At 33.7% G+C, this 22,380-nt stretch overlaps 1 protein-coding gene across 2 annotated transcripts in view; it reads left to right on the top strand.

The window, feature by feature from the left end:
• Positions 1-17,446, top strand: part of bbx (bobby sox) — a 62,943-nt gene extending 45,497 nt beyond the window's left edge. The window contains exons 1-4 of one of the 2 annotated variants that reach the window (XM_089642636.1): positions 9,504-9,560; positions 11,749-11,983; positions 13,012-13,093; positions 13,265-17,446. In XM_089642636.1, coding sequence (XP_089498762.1) covers positions 11,769-11,983; positions 13,012-13,093; positions 13,265-15,244 — 2,277 coding nt within the window. In that variant the 5' untranslated portion in view covers positions 9,504-9,560; positions 11,749-11,768 and the 3' untranslated portion in view covers positions 15,245-17,446. Of the gene's footprint in view, positions 1-9,503; positions 9,561-11,748; positions 11,984-13,011; positions 13,094-13,264 lie in introns of those variants that run through there. The other variant, XM_089642635.1, reaches the window with a different exon arrangement.
• The last annotated feature ends 4,934 nt before the right edge of the window (positions 17,447-22,380 follow it).

Below are 22,380 nucleotides of genomic sequence, written 5' to 3'. Positions count from 1 at the left end.
ATAATCGAAACGTTACTTGATGACTGAATGACTTAAGCCTTGGTTGGGGACAGGATCTGAATAGCCAGGAAGGTACTTCCCAACGGTTGTGACTCCGGGTTTTTCTCACAAACTTCTTAAATTTAAAAAAAACTTATTATTTTGGACGGCCGATTCAAAACTTTGATGAAAGACTAAAATTTCCACTAAAACCTTTTACGAAACAGAACAGAAATCTTGCAACATTTTTTTACGTCGGGAACGCCTGAGGAAGAAATGGTACGAGGAAGTGAAACAAATACTTATATATGGTAAAATAAGGCGTATGTGATGAAGAAGGGGTGTAGGGAGAATGTATGACGTGAAGTGAATGATTGAAGAAGACGGGGACGCCCGAGATAGACATGGCACGATCAATAAATCAAACACCGTAAGCTACAAGCCAAAAATGTGCATATTCTTGGTATACCTTATATTGTAGGTAATAGGCATTCAAATCGCTTGACAAACGGAGTCTAGAAACGTTCGATTTCAAGCATAAAACAAGTTTTTATTTATTTTGTAAATAATTTTATAAGAAAGCAAAAAAGTTAATCAAGTGAAACTGTCACAGATAATCTTAGCTTTAATGCTATATTTGTTAAGTTGTTTCCTTTATGCGTTCATACATTTCTATCAAAAAAAAAATTTAGTAGTGTACATTAATATTTTTTATTGAGTAATATTTTTTTAAATTTGTATTCTACTCAAGCGTAACGATAGGAAAACCTTCAATTTATCGAAAGCATATTTTTGGTATTCATAATGTACACCAATTCGTTATAAAGATTAACCAAAATAGTGATTTGGCATTAAGCTTCGCCTTAAAGGTAAACTAGAATTCACAACCTCAAAACTTTACTCCAAAGCATTCATAACCCCGTGCATAGCCGGGTACACGTCAGCTAGTAAGTAATAAAAAGCTAAGATTTTTTTCAAGTAATCAGAATGATTAAGGTAAGTTTACAATCCATTATAATTTTTTTTTTATAGTGAATACCTCACAAGAGTCCCAACTGCTCCCGTCTGGAGCCAGTGAGACTATGGCATCCCCAATTGGGGGATGTTGTGAGGCTGAAGGTAAGTGGGGAAGGGAAAGAGGAAGGTGGGGAAGTACCTGGCTATTCAGATCTAGTCACTAAACACGGCTAAAGCCATTTGGAGCAACGTTTGAATTCTGAATGGTGGTCTTACACCAGGGCGATACTGGTAGTATCTTCCACTCTGGAACGTGCCGCAAATATACTATATATTATTTTAATTAATTAATTGTGAAATAACACAAATTAATCAAATAAAATTTATTTGCGCACGCCGGGTTCGAACCCGCGACCTTCGGAATGGCAGTCCAATGCGTTACCACTGGACTATGCCGGCCGTCGAAAATTACTTTTAGATTTTCGTATCCAATTTCAAACTATTTTCTCTGCGTTTATACACTAATACTAAATTACCGTTTTTTATGTTTGTTATAATAAACCGCACTTGAAGTGAAATGACACTAAACTGCTCTATATAAAATGTTATTGCTATTATTATTTATGTTTTCTTTTTCGGTTGGCAGTACCCATCTATCGGCCAACTTCATATCGATGAACCTTCACAATATCATGTCCAATATGAAGGAACTTACGCTATTAATATTTACGAAATTAATATGAAATAGCACTATTTTATCTCCGATAATTAGTCCGTTGTTATTGCCATTAGGTTGAAGCAAAGGTTTTGCATATTAATAATGGTATTAAATGTAGTTGTACGTTCTTAACCTTCAGCTTCCCAACAAGCACAAAATTGTTATTAAATTTAATTATTTTTTTATCCTTCCATACACCACTACTTTAACCCTTAGAAGACGGCTAATATTTTGTAAATTTCGCAAAGCCAAATATAATATTTGAAATAATTGACAGGCATCTACAATGTCAAGGTATTACTTAGGAATTTTCGCGGACAATATTGAAATGCGTTCAACACTTGCAAAACCTAGTTCTATACGAGTACACTGTACATTGCAGTGCACCTGAAGGTAGTCATGATTTCGCTGAACTGCGGTTGTAGTTGGTCGTATCCTAAGGGTTAAAATGATTAACCTGTAAAAAAATCTTATACGTAATGTAACAACTAAAATATCGACCATGTTCAATCCGTGCAAAATTCATTGATTATATTATTAGCTGAAAAAATTATACAAATAAAAGCATAATATTCCATACTTCTATCAGAGTCTCAAAATTCTTTCAGTGAGAGCAATTCTGTGGTACAAAATTATATTTCAGCACATAAATAACCTCTTATATATAAACACGCTAGAACACAATCATAATACTCGTTTTAACTTTAATGAAGGACTTATTGTACCTAAGCATTCAAATAAATATGGACAAAGAACGTTAAACTATATGATTCCCAGTTGTTTTAATATGTGTGCCCAAAACAAACAATAGGTGAACTTACTGAAGACTTGACTTGCTGAAAGAATTAATTTGTGTTAGCTTACAATGATATATTATTCTAAAGACTTTTAAAATTGTTATTTATGTTTTTCATAATTTTTCTTTTGCTATATTCCTCGAAAATTTTTATTTTTTTTGTTTTATACACATAATTGTGAAAATTTAAGTGTAAACTCACTATAATAAGATGTATAATGAAAGAACCCGTTAGACAAACTGCTAAAAAGCAGTTTATCGGGACTTTTTTACCTTTTTTTGTAAAGTGTATAATGTATATAAAATTTTAAAAAAACTTACCACCAATATCAACCTAACAATAGAAAATTATTTAAATACGCCTTTCGTATTATTAATTGTACAGGGTGGAGATAATGCCTGACGAACTGTAACCAGTGATTCCTAAGATCTTTTTTTCACTTAAAAACGTTTATAAAATCAGTAGGTATTGAACAGTTAGGATTAGGGCGGGTTCTTGGGCGGTTATAGGCTGAGTCACCAGTGACGGCATACAGAAAAAAATCGTTTGTAGGTATTTGAAAAATATATTTAATGTCACATTTGACAAAATTCCATCTACATTTTTATTCTAAATAAGCTCGGGAATCTCTGGTTAAAGTTTTTCAGGTATGCCCCTTGGCACCCTATGTGGGTGGTATAGAATGCACCTAGTTGCTTACGAGTGAGATAGATAGATGCGTTTTAATAATTATTATCTTGTTTATATGTTTAGTATACCAAGATAGATTATTAATTTATCGTACATACCAGTAAAGTAGAATCAGATAAGAGTGGAATACGGGCGGGTGTTGTGCATTCCATACAGATAATCAAATAATTTTTAATTATTAATAATCATATTTCTGCACTTAAGGTTTCTTCTCTTTACTGAGGGATGACCTAAATATTTCCTTAGAAGCCGTGGCGGCTCGTTACTTTTGGGTGTTCTAAAGTTCTAAAATTACAAAAAAATGAAATTATTGATGTTGTAGCTGAAAACGATTATTTTTTTTTTTTTTAGAAAATTCCGATTTTTGGACGAAGATTTTCAGGAAATTTCAGTTTGGCCGCACTGATTTCCTGAAAATCTTCATACAAAAAACCGAATTTTCGAAAAAAAAAATCGTTTTCAGCTACAACTTTCTTTTTCTTTGAAAATTCGGTTTTTGTATTAAAATTTTCATGGAAATCCGCGCGGCTCACGGTCAAAACTGAAGTTTCCTGAAAATCTTCATACAAAAATCGAATTTTCGAAAAAAATAAAAAATAGTTTTCAGCTACAAAACATCGATAATATCATATTTGTAATATTAGCACTCTAGATCACCCAAAAGTCACGAGCCGCCACTGCTTAGAAGTACTTAGTGAGGTCATGTCAAGACTCGGAATGACATAGGAGTATGTATTAGATATTAGATAAAGTAAATATTATGAATATGAATTTTGATGAGGCAACGTGTGTGTACATAGTATGTGCCGAGATAGAGTTAGTTGTGTGGCGGTCTATCCACTCTGCCTACCCCTTCGGGAAATACCATGGTTAGCTATGTAGCTATTTAAATTAGTTCAGATAATTAAGAATTAGAGTTTAAAAAATCATTACAATTAGGTTTTAGTTTTTAAAAATTATTTGATTTCACTCTTCTTTTCGATAATAAATGTATGTAAATCTTAGGAGCGGAAATTAACACACTTCACTGTATCTCTATGCCCACTTCCCGACATCAGATCGAGCTGAAACACGTTGTCGATGACAATGCATTCTATCTACTTTTAGTGTCAATCACGTACACACACGCGGACATATACCTACGCATTTCTCTGAAATCGGAAGACATTACAGCAGTTAATATACGAAATAAATGTTTGTCCCACCTGGGTTAACTCGGGTTCATTCATTGGTTTCGGTGTGCGGGACATCGGTGTCCCATTCACAGTCGACAGGTCAATGCTCAGCCAAACCAAAAATAAAAAAAAGTTTTAAAATAGGTGTATTATAGTAAAAAAAAAAAAATTTCGAATTGTTTTTTTTTCCTTCTTTCAACAAAGTTGATCAAGGACGATATGTGAAAGGTTTTTTCTTTGTTGAAAAAATTGAACAACCAAAAATTTCACCGGAAATTAAAATATATTTAACGTTTTTTTACTACAAATAATACCAGGAATCATTTGTTAAAGTAAGTCAGGGAACAACAACACGTATATTTTTTAAATCAATAATAAAATTTGTAATAAATAAATGTAAATGCAGGGAAAATTCTTTGGAAAGAAATCAATGAAATCAGCAGATTACGATTTGTTTATGTCATGAGAGATAATTGCCATTCTTTACTGCGGTCCCTTTTTTAATGAAATTTGATGTCTTAGCAAAGACATCGTAATACTAGTTTCTGCTTTCGAATCAATTTAAAACACGCCATCTTTTCTCGCAATTTTGTGGGAAAATTTTCGTAACTTGACTCCCCTCCGCTCACTAATGAGCATATTATTAAATGTATTTGTTTACGCTTGCAAATTCTTTGTCGTCGTCGGGCACGGTAGCTACCTTGGAGGAATAATGTTATATCGTTACTCTAAGGTAGCTAGCTACCTACTTAGCCTAGCTTCTACTTATCAACTAATAATAATAAATACGACCATATTTCCTAGAGTCTACTACGTAAACATCACGTTGTTCGAAGTCCACCATTTTGTTAAACATAAAATAATTAGTTCAAATTCCCGCCGCGCGTTGATGCAAGAAAAATACAACGATCGGTAATTCAATAAATCATTATTTATTGTGCGGCCTTTTATTTTTCTGTGCATGCAATTTTAGTACTTATGCCTTCTGTGTAAGGAGTTTTATTCCATCCATATATTGGCATTATATTATGTGATAATATTATGTGTTGTCTCGCGTTTTCTTTAATGAAATCGGTTGAATAGCGTGGAAAATAGTGGTGGTGACGATAATCGAAACATTCAGATAATCGAATTAGTTTTTTCAATTTTTTTTTGCATTTCTCTTATATTTAATAATCAAATTCGGTTTCAAACCGTTGACAGATGACTGTATAAATATATATATAAAATATGGTAACTACGTAGGATAAAATAAAGGGTTATAGGTTCTCCTTAATCTCCTTACAAAATGAAACGTGAACGTGTTCCGGGATCCAAAATTCTCCCATAAATTTGAAATTCAAATAATCGATATCTCAGTCCAATGGAATGGCGACAAACGATCTCATGTAATTTTAAATGACCGTCTCGATCTTACATTCAAAAGGTACCACATCAGTGGCGACATTGGTTTCCATTCAAGTCTACGCGGAAGACATTTCTATATTGCTTGTGTGCAGAGATGTGCTTTATTTCAAATAAATCCATTTCAAATGGAAATGCAAAATGGGTATTTTCCATTTTGCATTTTAAATGCTTTTCTAAAAACCATTTTGCATTTTGCATTTTAAATGCTTTTCTCAATGCATTTTCCATTTTAAATGCTTTTTTGCAACATTCTTCCTACTATCTCATCTTTTTTTCATAAGCCCCAAACATCAGTCGGTCCTCAACCTCGCTATGAGAGATAATTTACATTTGTCAAGTTGCTCCCTGGTAGGAGCCCTGGCAATTGAGTGATACCATTACAAAAAATACTGATTCAAACACTGAACATTGGGCCATGACGCTGTAATATTAAATGTTAGATAGCAGTTTCTATGTTTTTACGTTGGCAACATTAGTCGCGCGAAAATTTTTTCTGGTTTCATAATCTGTAGTCGTGGTGTTTTTGGATTTACCATCATGTAATATGTTTGTTCTACATTGATGTCCATTATTAAATGACAAAATTGTTTGAAAATTCTATAATTATTTTGATTGTTTGACCAGAGAAACCATTTTGCACTTTCAATGCATTTTGAAAATAGGTATTTTGCATTTTGCATTTGAAATGCTTTTCTAAAAACCATTTTGCATTTTCAAATGGAAAAGTTTTGACCCATTTCCATTTTGCATTTCAAATGGTTTTGGGTACCCATTTTGCACATCTCTGCTTGTGTGTAGCTATTATCTATATTTATATAAATGTAAATGTTCGTTTGTTCACAATCTTAAATCTCAGAATGTTATTCACCGATTATTTTGTAATATTGACACATCTTTGCATTTGAATAAGCGTGTGTTTTTATATCACTATATTATAATGATGTCACCTGTGACAGGATTTAAACATGCTCTTTTGAAAAACAGCGCAATCTGTTGGACAAACATGGTTTTTTAAATCAGTGCCATCTGTAGGACGTAAAAGCAACGACAGACTGAGCCACAGTAACGTGGGGTGTGGTACAGCTAGTACTAAAATAAAGTCGCTATCCGCGTCTGTCTATTCGTGCGCTTAGTTCTTCTAAACTACGCAACGGATTTTGACAGGGTTTTCACTTTCATTTGGAGATTATTTTCCGGAAGGTTTATATACACGGTGTCCGGAAACTCGCAGTACAAGCGGGAAACTGGAGAATCTACACCACATGGGGAACCCAAATAAACATAAAGTTTTTTGATTTGAGCATTTTCACAAAAAAAAAAAAATTCGGTGTTTAGGGTTGAACAACAGATGTTTTAACCCTGCAGAGCAGAAATATTTTATGATTACACCGGATTAAATGAAGGGTGATTTCAAAATAATGCTTCAAATCCGAGTTTCTTCATTTGTTTTAGTTTCAAATAGTTTTAATTAGTTGGGTACTTTGATCTTCAGTAATAATTTATAAGAATTTGATTAAAAAAAAAAATCAACTTCTAACTCGATTTACTCGATAACGAAAGCTCAAATCAAAAAAATATATACTACAAAATCGACTCCAAATGTGATGTAGATTCACCAGTTTCCCGCTTGTACTACGAGTTTCCGGACACCCTGTATATAATACATGCATATTATATTTATAGAAAGTATACGTCAGCTAGTTATCTATTAATTTCGGATACCAATAATTGCTTTGAAAATATTACAACAGTTTATAACCCTATACGGGGGACAATTATAAAATTTCATAAAGTGGCAATTATACTAACCAGCGCCAAAAGCTTAAGTGTCATAATAACAACAAATTATAAGGTTTAAATGAATTAATAACAAGATCATAAATTCACACGTGTTAGTTGAAATGTTAAACATCGTCCAAATTAAATTAAATTGGTGTAGTGTCTGTGTAAATATTAATTTCATACGGCATTTATGTACTTTTTGTGTATAAAATAAACTTCAATGTATATTTTTTATCGAACTCCGTTTCGAAATGAATATTTTGGTTTTTCCATCACTAATAAGTACGTTTTGAATTTCGAACCCAATATTCTGCGGGACAGATTTCCGCGCGCTAATTTCAAACAATGGTATTGATTCATTTTTTATCGAACAATGCATTTGGTATTTATTTATTCTTACGATACACTGGTTAGAGGGTTGCCATTTTTTTCGTTGCTGTTTTTTTTTTAATCTCAATGTTTTTGTGAGACTTCTACTTATATTAGTCCCGTAGGTACAATGGCGGCTGGGAGAAATGAAAATACACTTACTAAGTAGTTTTCATAATTCTTATTTTTCGTTAGAGTGGTTATACCTCCGTGGTCGAAAAGTAAAGTCCTCGTTTACAAATCCAGATGTCGTGGGTTTGATTCTTAAATCCTGTAGGTATTTTATTTCATTAATATAAAATAATTTTCATTCTACTACATAGTACATTTGCAGCACGTTCCAGAATAGTGGGTACTCTTAGTATCGCCCTGATAAAAGACCACCATTCAGAATCGAAACTTTGCATGAAATGGCTTTAGCCGTGTTTGGTGACCAAATTTAAATAGCCTTTATAGTTATAACTAGACTTTATTAAATTTTCTACGCAAACATAAAAAGAATTCAAAATGGGCACCTTTTGTTTTTTCGTCTAAAACTATAATTATCAATAACGTGAAAACACACATTTTATTAGACTTTATTAAATTTTCTACGCAAATATTAAAAAAAAATTAAAATGGCACACATTTTATTAGGCTTTATTAAAATTTTCTACGCTTACAAAGAAAAATTCAAAATGGTTCCCTTTTTGTTTTTTCGTCTAAAACTATAATTACTTATAACGATAGAACACACATTTTATTAGACTTTATTAAAATTTTCTACGCAAACATAAAAAAAATTTCAAAATGACACTTTTTATTAGGCTTTAAAATTTTCTACTCTAACAAAGAAAACTTCAAAATGGTACACCTTTTGTTTTTTTGTCTAAAACTATTATTACTGATAATGAGAAAACACACATTTTATTAAACAATTTGTAAACAATTGTAACAATTGTATTACAACAAATTTTGTGATCTCCGTATTTTGTTGTTTCATATAAAAATAATGAATAACGTTTTAAGTAGTTATAATCGAAAACTAGTCCTTCAGGGTTCAAAACGGCTAAAAACAGTAGAAAGATTGAAAATTTCGTGGTTTTTGGATTTTTGAAAATGTTGCGTTCGGCGCTCGACATCGAAAACTTGGATTATTCATTGGGCCAACATCATAAATAAGTGTCCCCCTTTCAGGCGACAAGGTTACTGGACTGTAAGGGAGAAATAACGATTTCTTTGAGACCATATAAGCTGTTTCTAAAAGCGAACAAATTAACCAAAGTAACTAAAAATCGTGTTCCCTTCCTGAAGGAAGCTTTTCCGTAGAAAAAGTTATTATTCAAATATAAAAAAGTAATAGTGGCAATAAAGCTGAATTCTTTCTTCTAATTATAAATGTGTTCATATTAAAATATATTATCTTAGCAAGATCAGCTTTTATCTGTTGACAGAATGCAACAATAGTAGCCAATAGCATAATAATAATTAGAAATGTGATCCTTTCCAACAATAAGCTATTGTTTTGAAAATGGTTGCAAGGCACGTTTGAGCCAGCCTGCGGTATCTTCAAATTACTGCCTGTCTCAGCATTAATGATAATAATAATATTTCTATGTAGAACTCTGTTGTTGTTGTTCCATGTTCCACATTCCACGCTATGGACTTTGTGGGTAAGGACGTCAATTTAGCTCTGCTGTTTTTCTGGTAATTTGCTTAATATTTTTGGTTCAAGCTTTCAATCTGCATTATGTTACTTTCCTAACTAACTTATCATCACGCTGTTTCCTCGCATTCGTAGGTAGAGAGGATATCTGTCCTGGCAAACTATCCTTGCTTTATTTACATTCTTATGATTTCTCATACGAATACACTTCTATTTTCTGACTTGGGGCATTACAGAACTCAAGTGTTTGATTATTTGATCATGTCATGTCTACTTCTACCATTCATTTTTACTCTTATTCTAATATTTTTCTTCATTTATCTGCTCTACATGTCAAACCATGTAAGCGTTCCTTTCTTAACCTTACTCACTGCGCTTACATTCTTTCATTCTTTCCTGATCTCTACATTTGCAACATGATCATATGTACATGGTTATTACACATAGGTCTCAGGGATTTCAATTCTGTAGTATTCAGTACATGTATTTTCATCCTTACTCCGCCGGTTTCATGCTTGACTGCCAAATATCAAGGTTGGTATTAGCACTCCATCTTGGACTGCTTGCTTCACTTCTTAGAACACTAGCGACTACCGCGTTGCGTTCAGTCCTTCTTTAATGGAGTTTCTTTACTTCAAATTACTTCTTAATTCATTAGAATGATCTTTTATCATTGTATAAGTTCCTCGTTATTTATAAGTAGTGCATATTCTAAAGTAGCTACATCATGAGATGTTAAGTCTCCCAATCATAAGTTATCCAGATTTGTTGCACGCTACTGACGGTGCTGGTAGCACGCTACGCGAGTTGCATTAGTGTATTCTACTCTTTAAGACAGAAATGACTTCCGATCATGATTTGAATGTAAAATTTTGCTCTACAGTTGGGAAAATATCCGTGTTTATATAACTACTAGCTGTACCCCGCCACGCGTTGCTGTGGGTCAGTCTGTCTGTGCAGATAGAGAAAAAATAACTTGTGTTGCTTTTACGTCCAACAGATGGCGCTAAAAACAAGCTTGTTTGTCCAACAGATGGTGCTGTTTTTCAAATAAAGCTTGTTTTTACCTGTTACAGGTGACATCTATGTAATATAGGTACCTATATAAAAATACACACTTATTCAAATGCAACGTTGTGTCAAAATTTCAAAGCAATCATAGAAGAACTTTCAGAGATTGAAGATTTTGAACAAATGAATATTAAAATTTTTGTTTATATAGATAGATAGATTACCAGAATACATGGATTTAGCGGAGAATGTGTGAATTGAGGTTAGAAATAAAAGTCAATTTGACAAATGCAGTTTCATTGCAGCGAAAATGCCCTAACATTAAGATTTATTTCGTTGAATGAGTGAACCCAAAATCCTTTTTAAGATTAAACGAGTCGCTCGTTATAATCTACGTGTTCACAGGTGGCGTTAATTAATTTATTTTATTAAAATACCCTTTTTGAAAGGCATCGCTTTACAATATCAAGACAAATTATTTGTTTGAGCCCGTACATATTTAGGTACAAAGGTCTCAGCATTGAACATTTTACTCCCATCTGAATTATACAATCATAAAGGAGAAATGTTTGATCATTGATAAACGAAGAGAGATATGACTTGGAAGCTTGCTGACTGTGGGGCGCCGCTGTGCACAGATACAATTTGCAGTAGTATGGGGAACAATGTTGAAATTAGACTTCTGTGTGTGTGTTAAGGATGTACTATCCTGTAATGATAGTTGTTTTCTTTTTTCCCTGTGATGCTGAAGAACCTCTATCTGACACTTAGCCTAGCCTCTTCGTTGAATATTTTTCTCCCATCTGAATTAGACATAATCTCAATTATGAGGTGTTTGATAGCCCGGCAAGTGGAACACGAATATAGTCTGTTTTTTGTCCTTCATATAATGCCGATAGATAAAAGGGTAGTTGAACATTGTAATAAATTAAAACCGTATAAGAAAACTAGACAGATTGAGTTTAATACAATAGCTTAGTGAATATGCTTTTACTGTACATACATCTTCTTCCTATTCGGGTCGGGGACCTATCGCATCGACAAGGTGCCTCCAGACGTCCCTAACCTGCTCTACTACATTCCGTTCTTTGCAAGCCTAGTCTCTTTCCGCACAGTATCTGGAGTGATTTCTTCCTGGGGTGGCCCACTGGATGTCTGCCCTCTGGAATAGCACGCTGAATTTTCATCATAACTAACAGTTTGTTCTCTTTCTTCCAGAGGTACCGAAGAATCCCGACATGACAGAGAGCCAAGAGGCGCAGGCCATCAGGCCAGAGGGAGAGGGGCCGGGGGCTGACGCTGCAGTTGATGCCGCAGCCGGTGGGAGCATCATGTCCAGAAATGGAGGAGCGGAGCCGGCGCACCACGCCCGACGGCCCATGAACGCCTTCCTCATCTTCTGCAAGAGGCACCGCAGCGTTGTGAGGGACAAGTATCCCAATCTAGAAAACAGGTTAATATATAAATTAAAAATCTGCTTTACTCAAACATGGCTAATTGACTTTTTAATAGATGTATTTTTCATATGACTTAATATTGAGTTATTTAACTTTTTTTTAGAAGTAATTTTCAGACAACATAAGATTTTGCTGTTATCTAAATGTCGTTCACTCATTAAAATAACTCAATAACTAAAATATTATAATTGGAATGTATAAGCAAATTGTATGTCCCACACCAAGCACAAGAGTCGGTGTCTTTTTTGGTGTGATACAGTGACGTACTATGTAACTTGTATTATATACCTATTCTCTTCTTCTCACAAAACTGTGTAAACTTTTAAGGTAGGGTTCTGAGAACAGCCACGGTAGCGTTAGTGACGCTGCATCAGTGTCGCCGCGACAGAGAGACAGTATTATGCAATATAAAAATGTATGGGAGTATATTCGAGCACAGCTATACTGATGCAGCGTCAGTAACTGTGAAAGGGTTGTTATGATAGGGAAATCTATCAAACGGACTGCCAGTTTTTGCACAGAGTGTACTAAATCATTTCTTCAAATTAAATATTGAAAATTATATTCTTCTTTAACCAAATTTATGAAATCTATTGGCATCTCTTGAACTATTAGTAAAAATAATTATCGTTATAAGTCTTTCGCTAAGGGTAAATTTTCACTTAACTTGTTCTTAGGTTTTGATTGGTAACAGCAGCTGTCAGTGTTTAAAATTGAATTTCGTCGACTTATCCACTGCTGTGATCTGTGTCACTCGTTGTGTACTGTATTGTATGATTGCCAATAAAAGCGCTAAATGGTGACACCCCAGTATGCGTGACGCGTGCAACACAAATGGGATTTGATCAAATAATGCAACACGTGAATTAAACATAATATTCTATTGATTCTATCACTTTAAGCTATGGATCCAGACATTCTTAACAATGGCAACTTTCTGTTAAATTGTCTCAGATTTTTTAAGCCAACTTTTGCGGACATTTTGGATAGTATTGCTACTAACTGATTTGTTTTCTGTTCACAGGTCAATAACGAAGATTCTCGGGGAATGGTGGGCTAACTTGGAGAAGGAAGAAAAAGCATGCTACACTGGTCTTGCTAAACAGGTAAACATTAGTTACTAAGTATATCTCTCAGGTTTGCGAACCTGAGAGTTATAAGAGAGACAGTTGTGTGCAACATTTTAAACTAAAATAATTCATGACGGAATCCCATTTTAATATAAATTTATTATTATAAAAAACTTTAGTAACATATTTTCACTTTATTAATTTCAGTATAAAGACGCATTCTTCACTGCCCACCCAAACTTCAAGTGGTACAAGTTGCCGGCCCCGCCTCTCCGTCAATTCGCCACCCGGCCCGGAAACATCGGGCCCGCTGCTGAACTGGGCCTGCCCCCGGATGAGGGAGAACTCAGCGAGGCCAAGGTGGAGCAGACCAACAACAACCACCTCACCAAGGTCAACTATAATGCCCATCCCGCTACGGCCACCTCCAAAGAAGTGCTAGAGGGAAAGCGGCCGATATTCACCCCGTGGAAACTAGCTGACGAAGCTCACATGGGAGGACTCAGCAGCCTGATCATTTCCGACATCAAGCCATCCGAAGACGACTATGTTACCGACAGGAATTACTTCCCTCATTCACCAACCCTCGGAATCCGAACCCCGCTTCTGGAAACGCCTAAACGCTCAACAGCCGTGTCTTACTCCACTCCCAGCCCTCCGAAGAAGCGACCATTTTCCGAATCGGAAGACAACCCCGACAGAAACAAGCTGTACAGGAGTGACGAAGTTTCTCCTCCCTGTGGAAACGTTCTGAGCTCCAAGGACTCCAAGCTGCAAGATTTGCAGGATGCTCTTTCTGAAACAACTCGCTTGTTGGAACCGTTATTTGAAACTTCAAACAAGACGGAGAAGTTGCATAATAAACTTGTTGCTAACAATAATGGTGCTAAACATGCTAACCAGCATTTCAGCGCTATAGTTTCTGGCTTCATCCCGGTTAAGAAGCTTTCTTCTAATCCGCATAAGGCTTATGACGAGTTTGCCACCAGGAAGCAGGGAGCCAGCGAATCTTCAGACGAATCTCTAGATAAAGATTGCCAACAGTTCGACGATCCGAATGTGTTTGAAAAGAGTAAGATTTCTTGGAATACTTACTTGGAACAGTCTCAGTCTAAATCGTCCGGGAGAGCGTGCAAAGGAAAGCGCTATCAGCAGTTCATGCAATTTGGGGGACTCATCGTTAACAAGCGCCAGAAGAAGGAGCACATGGAGAGGAAGCCCGGGCAGGGGCAGGCGGACGGTCCGAGCAAGCTGTCCTACGATGTCAACAGTCCCACTTGCAGTTGGAAGATATATGACAGCTATCCCAAGCAATCTCCCACGAGGACTGCGGAAGGAAATGATGAGTCTGATTTAGCTTACTGCGAACGAGTGGATCTAACTGAAAGTGCCTATAAATTAAAATCTGAATCGGATGAAACCAGTCAGATACCTTATCATTATGTGGATAATATGGCGGATAATGCGGAGATCGCCGATCAGGGAAACAAAATGTTCACGGCCGATGATTTTGATTTGGATGCCAAGATAATGGCCCTGCCTTCACTCAGCCTTGAACGATTCCAACAGAAGAAGAAAGAGAATAAGAAACGGAAAAAGAACATTCCTCCCACCAAGCATAAAGAGGTAAGACCTCGCTTGCCGAGCCTCGGACAGCACTACCCCCTGGACACTGCATCGGGGGCCTCTCTGAACCGTCCCTCCGGGTCAACCACCAATCAGCCGAGACTGGCCGATGACCTCCACCAGAGTATATCTTATGACGAACGACTGTATCTCGCGGAGCAGAGAAAGAGCGCCATCATCGGCAGCAAGAAGAGGAAACCGAGGAAGATTAGTATTACTAGATTGGATGTCAATTCTTCTACCTGTAGTAATATGATGGAAACTGCCAAAAACAACAATTGTACAAATGTTTACACCCCTGATAATATACCTACCTCAACAAATCATTTATTGCCGACCATTGCAGACCAAAACACTATATACATGTTGCCTGAGCACTTCCTGCCAGAGCAGAGCGGCAATCATCGACTGCACGAGCGGAACATGCACCAGCAGTTGCCCGAGCAAAGCCTGATCCATCAGATTCCGACGCAGAACACCAACGAGGATGTGGACCTGTGCGCCCTGGCAACCCTGGCCGAAGTTGCCGCCAATACCTCCAAAATCAAGGAAGGCACGTGAAATATAATATATTGCGGCTCTTATAAATACACCTTTTTATTGAATATGTTCTAAAGATATAGTTGATTAATCGAAAATCCAAAAATAATTATACATATTAAGTTTCAGCCAGTCCCTTAAATCGTGTGCAAATATATTTATTTAGGAGACGCGGCATATTTGCAAAACAATTTCACCACCATATTGAGTAAACATATCTGGTAGAAGACAAATATTTTATAACGATTTGAACATTTTTACCATCAAATATGTTGTATTGACAAAACTAACAAAGTTCAAACTCAATACATATTTTTCTTTATTGAATATTAAATCTGCTCATATGCCTGGGATTGTCTGTGTTAGTAATTTTTTTATCATTGGGCTTGATTATGCTCTGCTTAGTCATATAAATATAGTTAATGTACATAATATATAATATACACATTATATATTTACATAGATTTAACAGTTGTAAACTATTGTTAGATTTGAATGGTGGTCTTGCAAATATTTTTAACATTCTTGTCTTATTATTATTTAACAATGCGTAAACCGATAATATTTCATGCTTTTTCTATACAAGGTGTCCGGTGTTTATAAATTGCAATGTTTTCATATGATGCACAGTATTTATTTTCATACTTTTAATCAATATTTCTAAACCCTCGCTCTCCCCACTTGCCACCAAAGCCATCTCCTCATACTTGCAAATTTTAATGGTTTTCTAAAGAAAACATCTATTTTTTTAATCATTGACTTTTAGCTCTAATTACATATTGAATAGAATCACCTCCAATAGTTAATTCAATCTTACACCATACACCTAATGTATATACATATTTAATATATATAAATACATCTTTCAACTTAAATTTTCTGTAATGTTCCCAAAAGCAGGAGAATTGTTATATTAACAGCGTAAAATTTGACAGTCAAGATATAATTAAATGAATACATTACAAACACAATCTGAATATGCTTAAATGAATGATTTCTGCATTTCACAACATAAAACAATATTATGTAACAAAATAGTTTACATATTATTTTGTTCTTTTGATAAATGCAGCAAAACAAAGCCTTATCAGAAATAAAAATAAACCCAGGAGCTTTATAATTGAATTTTTATAAACTTAATTCAGTTTTAATTACCGGTAATCATCGTGGTTGCGTATTTATATTGTATTTGACCAATTCTTAGGATGAAAGTGTAGTTTATAGGTTAGCTTATAATGACCAAAAAAAAATTAACTTTAGTAAAATATCTCGCACTTAATATTTTTATACTAACGCAACAAATCTTGGTGATAAAATTTTGATAATTTTGTCGAGGAAAATTTAAAATGACATGAAATGTCCAAGTATTGCAAAAATTACTTGGACAATACATATAGGTTATGATAATCTCTCACTGTTTAGTGTGTCGTTTAAATGCCACCTTGACGTACGTAGAACTCTATTTTAATATATAAAATTCCTATAGGCCTATTCATCTTAAATACATACATATTATTATGTAATTTATGATTAAATTTTCTAAATATTTATACGTGTTGGGTGTTTCATTGTCTTGTAAAATTATACATATTATTCTTGATCTATTGCAAAAAATTGTTTGGTTCAATGAACAAACAAATTATAGAATTTTATTAACCCTGTTACATTATTATCTTTTATTTACATTTTAGTGAATAGACAATATATTTTTCCACACACTAATATTTTATGATTGTGTAACCCTATTCTTTGAAAAGTATGATTAGTTATTTAATTCTAAACGAGTCAATAAGTAAGAAGTTTTAAAAACACGCCTTTCCCAATTAAAATGTTGCCTTGTATCTTATTAAATAAGCAATACTTGGAAGTAATTGTATCCAATAACAATTTAAAGTAACGTTACTTTGTTCCAATGTGACCTTTTTAAGATTCCTGCTGAATATTATTTCTCGGTTCAAGCAAAATTCTAACTTCAGTCCAGGAAAGATAATATAATATATATAAACACGTGGACATGACATATTTACAAAGTGCTTGTGTTTCTCTCAGCTTAATTTGAACTGAGGAATTGTTTTAGCAGTGACCTTTTCTCAAAATTTATGATGCATTCTTTAATATTATTAGCCCTATTGAGCACTGCCATACTAAAGTTCTTTCTGTGACAATCCAATCCTCAACTTCTGACATACAAGTGTAAAGTCCTTAATATGTAATATGATAACCTACGTACAGTAGAACCTCGTTAATTCGAAATCCAGCGGACATCAAAAATCAAATTTCGAATTAACGAATTCCCACGTAATTCGAAATTTTATGAAAAAAAAAAACAAAAAAAATACGCCGAAAATCGATTTTCTCGGCCGCCTCTTCAAATCCGGGTGGTATTTTAGTTGTAAATTCGTATTAATACCAATTATTTATTTATTTTCGCAGTCGATTACCGTAGCGGGCGGCCCTTTAAATTCAGATATTCGCAATAAATTCGTAAAAATGCTATATATTTACGCGTAAATCGAGATTTTGCTGCTGATTTCGGTCGCGGCCTACCCTTTAAATTGAGATATTCGTAAAAATACGATATATTTCCACGTAAATCGAGATTTCGCGGTAATTTTCCGTCGCGGCCGGCCCTTTATTTCAAATATCTGAATTTGAATTCGTAAAAATACGACATATTTCCGCGTAAAACGAGGATTCGCGGCCGTATTCCGTCGCGGACGGCTCTTCAAATTCAGATATTCGAAATAAATTCACAAAAATGCTATATATTTACGCGTAAATCGAGATTTCGCTGCCGATTTCGGTCGCGGCCTACCCTTTAAATTGAGATATTCGTAAAAATACGATATATTTCCGCGTAAATCGAGATTTCGCGGTAATTTTCTGTCGCGGCCGGCTCTTTATTTCAAATATCTGAATTTGAATTCGTAAAAATACGATATATTTCCGCGTAAAACGAGAATTCGCGGCCGTATTCCGTCGCGGCCAGCTCTTCAAATTCAGATATTCGAAATAAATTCGTAAAAATATGATATATTTCCGCGTAAATCGAATTTTGTCGGCAATTTTTCGTCGCGGCCGGCCTTTTAAGTTCAGATATTTGAAGTAAATTCGTAAAAATATGTCATATTTCGACATGGATCGAAATTTTTCGGCCGATTTCCGTCGCGCCGTATTTTTTCAACTCGGATATTCGAAGTAAAGTTAGTAAAAATACGATATATTTCCGCGTAAATTGAAATTTCGCGCCCGATTTCCGTCGCGGTGATGAAATACGATATATTTACGCGTAAATCGAAATTACGCGGCCGAGTTTCGTCGCGGCCGACCCTTTAAATTCAGATATTTGGCGTAAACTCGTAAAACTACGACATATATCCGCGTAAAATGTATTTTCTCGGCCCTTTAAACTCGGATATTCGAAATAAATTTGAAAAAATATGACATTGCAGTGTAAATCGATTCAGATTTACAAAATAATAATACTAATTAGGACGATGTATAACCACGTAAAACTACATTTTTCGGCGTTTTACCGCCACGGCTGACTTTTAGATTCAGATTTACGAAATATTACGATTTATTTTCGCAAAAATCAAATTTTTTCGAATTACACGAACAAATTTTCGTGCGCGGACAAAAATAAATTTCGAATTACGAATTAACGAATTTCGAATTAAAAAAAAATTTGTATGAAAAAATTTTTCAGCGGAAATTTTTTTTGCGAAAATTTCGAATTACGCGTTTTTTCGAATTATCGGGGTTCGAATTAACGGGGTTCTACTGTATTATGATTTGACATTTTCACAGCCAATAGTGTTACATAGTTGTTAGCGTCAATGTTTCCCACAATCTTGCAGTGTCTTGATATGTCAAGTAATATGTTATGGGCTGTCTTAGTGTGTCTTGATGTGTCGAGTAATATGTTAACAATGTTTTGGACAGTCTTAATTAATAATATGTTAACAATTTTTTGGACTATCTCGCAATGCCTCGATGTTTCAAGAAATATGTTAACAATGTTTTGGACTATCTTGCAGTGTCTCAATGTTTCAAGTAATATGTTAACAATTTTTTGGACTATCTCGCAATGTCTCGATGTTTCAAGAAATATGTTAACAATGTTTTGGACAGTCTTGACGTGTTGAGTTAACACGTTACGACTTCAAAAATTTTGGACTGTGTTGCAGTGTCTTGATTTTTCAAGTAATATGTTAACAAGCTTTGGACTCTCTTGCGGTGTCTTGATGTGTCGAGTAATGTGTTAACAATTTTTTGTACAGTATCTTGCTTGATGTGTTGAAATCTTTCATTTTGTACAACAAATGAAAGTAAAAGTCTTCAATCCAAAGAATCTTATAAGAATTGCGCCATTTCCTTGTACACAATTTTAATATTGATAATAATATATAAATATATTATGATTGGCAGGGGAATCGTACAGATTGCACTAATATTATTAAGTGCCACGAACTTGTAAATATGTGTATTATAATTGGGTAATTAATGAAAGGTGTTTTATCAGCACATATAATATTTTTATATTAATTGGTAATATTAATAGTGTATCATGGATTCAATTCTTAGAATAAGAAATTGTGAAAATCTTGTGTCACCTGTAAACATATTATTTTATCTTTTAATAATTATTCTAATAATCGCAAATATTGGTGTGATAGATCAGTATCAATTTATGTTTAGAATATATCAAGATAAATAATTGATTGAATTAGATGTTTTTAGACTTTAAAAAATATATCAAACCAGCAGGTACGCCTGTCGCTTATATACAATGTGTCAAGCTACCGGAATTCATTATAAATATAAATAAAGTAAAAGCAAATGTTATTGGGTTAGCAATAAAAATTATGTCACTGATTGACTAACTGAGATGCTTACAATAATATTGATTTTCATTTCTCATTTTGTTACCATTCAGGCAAAAGTTACCAAATCACGCATGTTTCTCGTTATATTTTACGTATTCATAGATGGCATTAATTAATTTATTTTATTAAAATACTGTTTTTGCAAGGTATTGGTTTACAGTATTATGTGTTTGCACCCGTACATACGCAATATGAATATGAATAAATAGTTTTGTCCATAAAAAAACTCAATTCTTTCAAGAAAGGCATACAAATACAATATTGGATTGAATCATTAGTACGCTATTGTATTTGTATGCCTTTCTCGAAAGAATTTAGTTTTTCGACAAACAGAACTATTTATTCATATTGCATATGTACGGGCGCAAACAAATAATTTGTCTTAATATTGTGAAGCAATACCTTACAAAAAGCATATTTTAATAAAATAAATTAAATAACGCCATCTATGGACACGTATAATATAACGAACGTCGCATTCAACCGATATGGAAAGTAAATGTTAGAGAAAAACTCTTTTTTGAATTTTTGAATGCTTTCATTTGTTTTTTTTTTTCTATTTAGCAGCTGGATAAAACATTAAAATGAGCATAAGTCTGGGAATATATGGACTGCTTTGCAGTTTGTGTTCGAAATACTAAGACTGAAGTGTTGTTTTTTTTATAATAACTATGCAGTCACAGCTGAAGCTGCCAATATCGACTGCTTGTAGCAGTTCATGTATTCCCCGCCTCGTAATAACTAACATGCAAATCTGATCCTTCACGTCTTAACTTTAAAATTGCGATATCTTAAAAATTGTGTGTCGTCATTTGGTGACTTTTGAGTGAACGGGGTGATTTGTTATGTGTTTTGTAGTTTTCTTTGAAATGTATTCTTTTCAAAATCATAACATAAATGTAGAAACTGTGACCTGTCTCTTGGTGGGTTATTTGCTAGTATTATAGTAAATAGAGTTTTCTTCTACAACAAAATGCTTTGTGAAAATTAACCAAAAATATATTATCATTAAATTTTTTATTATATCTATGTGAAGTATTAAAGCTGCAAGTACAGAATTAAACACACACAATAGTGTGCTTTTTATAGTTTTCCCATAAGTAAATCTTTTAAAAATAAATCCTGTTAAGATTGAAAAATATGTAACTAACAATAATAAATTTAGCATCTTGTCTTATTTTGTCAAAGTTTAACAGACATTATTTTAAAGTATATAATGATGTTGTGAGTTAAAAATAGTTGCACTGACCAAGAAATTTCAGACCGAAAAACTGTGCGAATTTCATGAAACCGGAGATCACAGATAGGGAGTTTTTTTGCTAATTCATCCTACGGATTAGCTGCCTTTTGGAAAGAAAATTCAATAGAGTTTTTGCATTGATTTTTGAAAAAACTGAAAAATAAATGTTCATATTGTTCACTACCTACTGAAAAAAGTGAGTTTCAAATGTTAATGAACTGCGCTTAGGGAATATCAATTTGATCCATTTTAAGTACCTACTAACTTGTTTTAGGAAATTTAGTAGTCTGATTATTCTTCAAACTTAATTCAGGAATTGAATAATTCAATAGAATGAAATATGTGGAATTTACGTAGGTATGAGTATTGGTTTCACCTTGTTAATTTGTTTCAACATTGTATTACTTATTTGGTTGGGTAAATTTATGGACCACTTGTAATGTTTATTAGAGGTTATTTTCACTTTGAAAATACATAGTCTATTGAAATATTTTAATGAAACTAAAATTTAAATTTTTTAAATACAAAATAATCCATCCATTGTTATAAAGAAATATAAATATTTCGTTTTGTACATTATATTGCACTTTTTACAAATAATTATTTGTTTTTCCTTCGAATTTTTTATGTTATAAATAAAGGTATTATTTTAGGATAGCTGGACATGCTTAAGAATATTTATTTATGAAATAACATTTTGATTGCTATAAAAGACAACTATTTACATTGGGGGAGATGGAAAAAGATGCATTAAAGTTCCCTTTTTTGTCAATGATTCAAAATTATATTTTGACAGTTTGACCATGTTTTTTCTTGTTTGACGTAGTTGTATTAAGTGTGTCCAGTTACTCCAAAACTTTACCCAAATAAATTATGATTTTATTTACTGTGCTAACTTAATTGTGACAAAATTGGAGGTACAATGATTTATGGAAAATGAATTTAAAAAATTATTATGTAATCAAATGAAAATCTAAGATTTTTTTTCTTATTAAGCAATTAATATCAATGTTTGTTAAAAATCATAT

Source organism: Hesperophylax consimilis, chromosome 18 (genome assembly GCF_061612785.1).
Source record: "Hesperophylax consimilis isolate HC1 chromosome 18, BYU_Hcon_1.0, whole genome shotgun sequence".
NCBI classification, from domain to species: Eukaryota; Metazoa; Arthropoda; class Insecta; order Trichoptera; family Limnephilidae; genus Hesperophylax; species Hesperophylax consimilis.
Note: the sequence above shows the minus strand (reverse complement) of the source record. Positions and strands in the feature narration are given on the sequence as shown.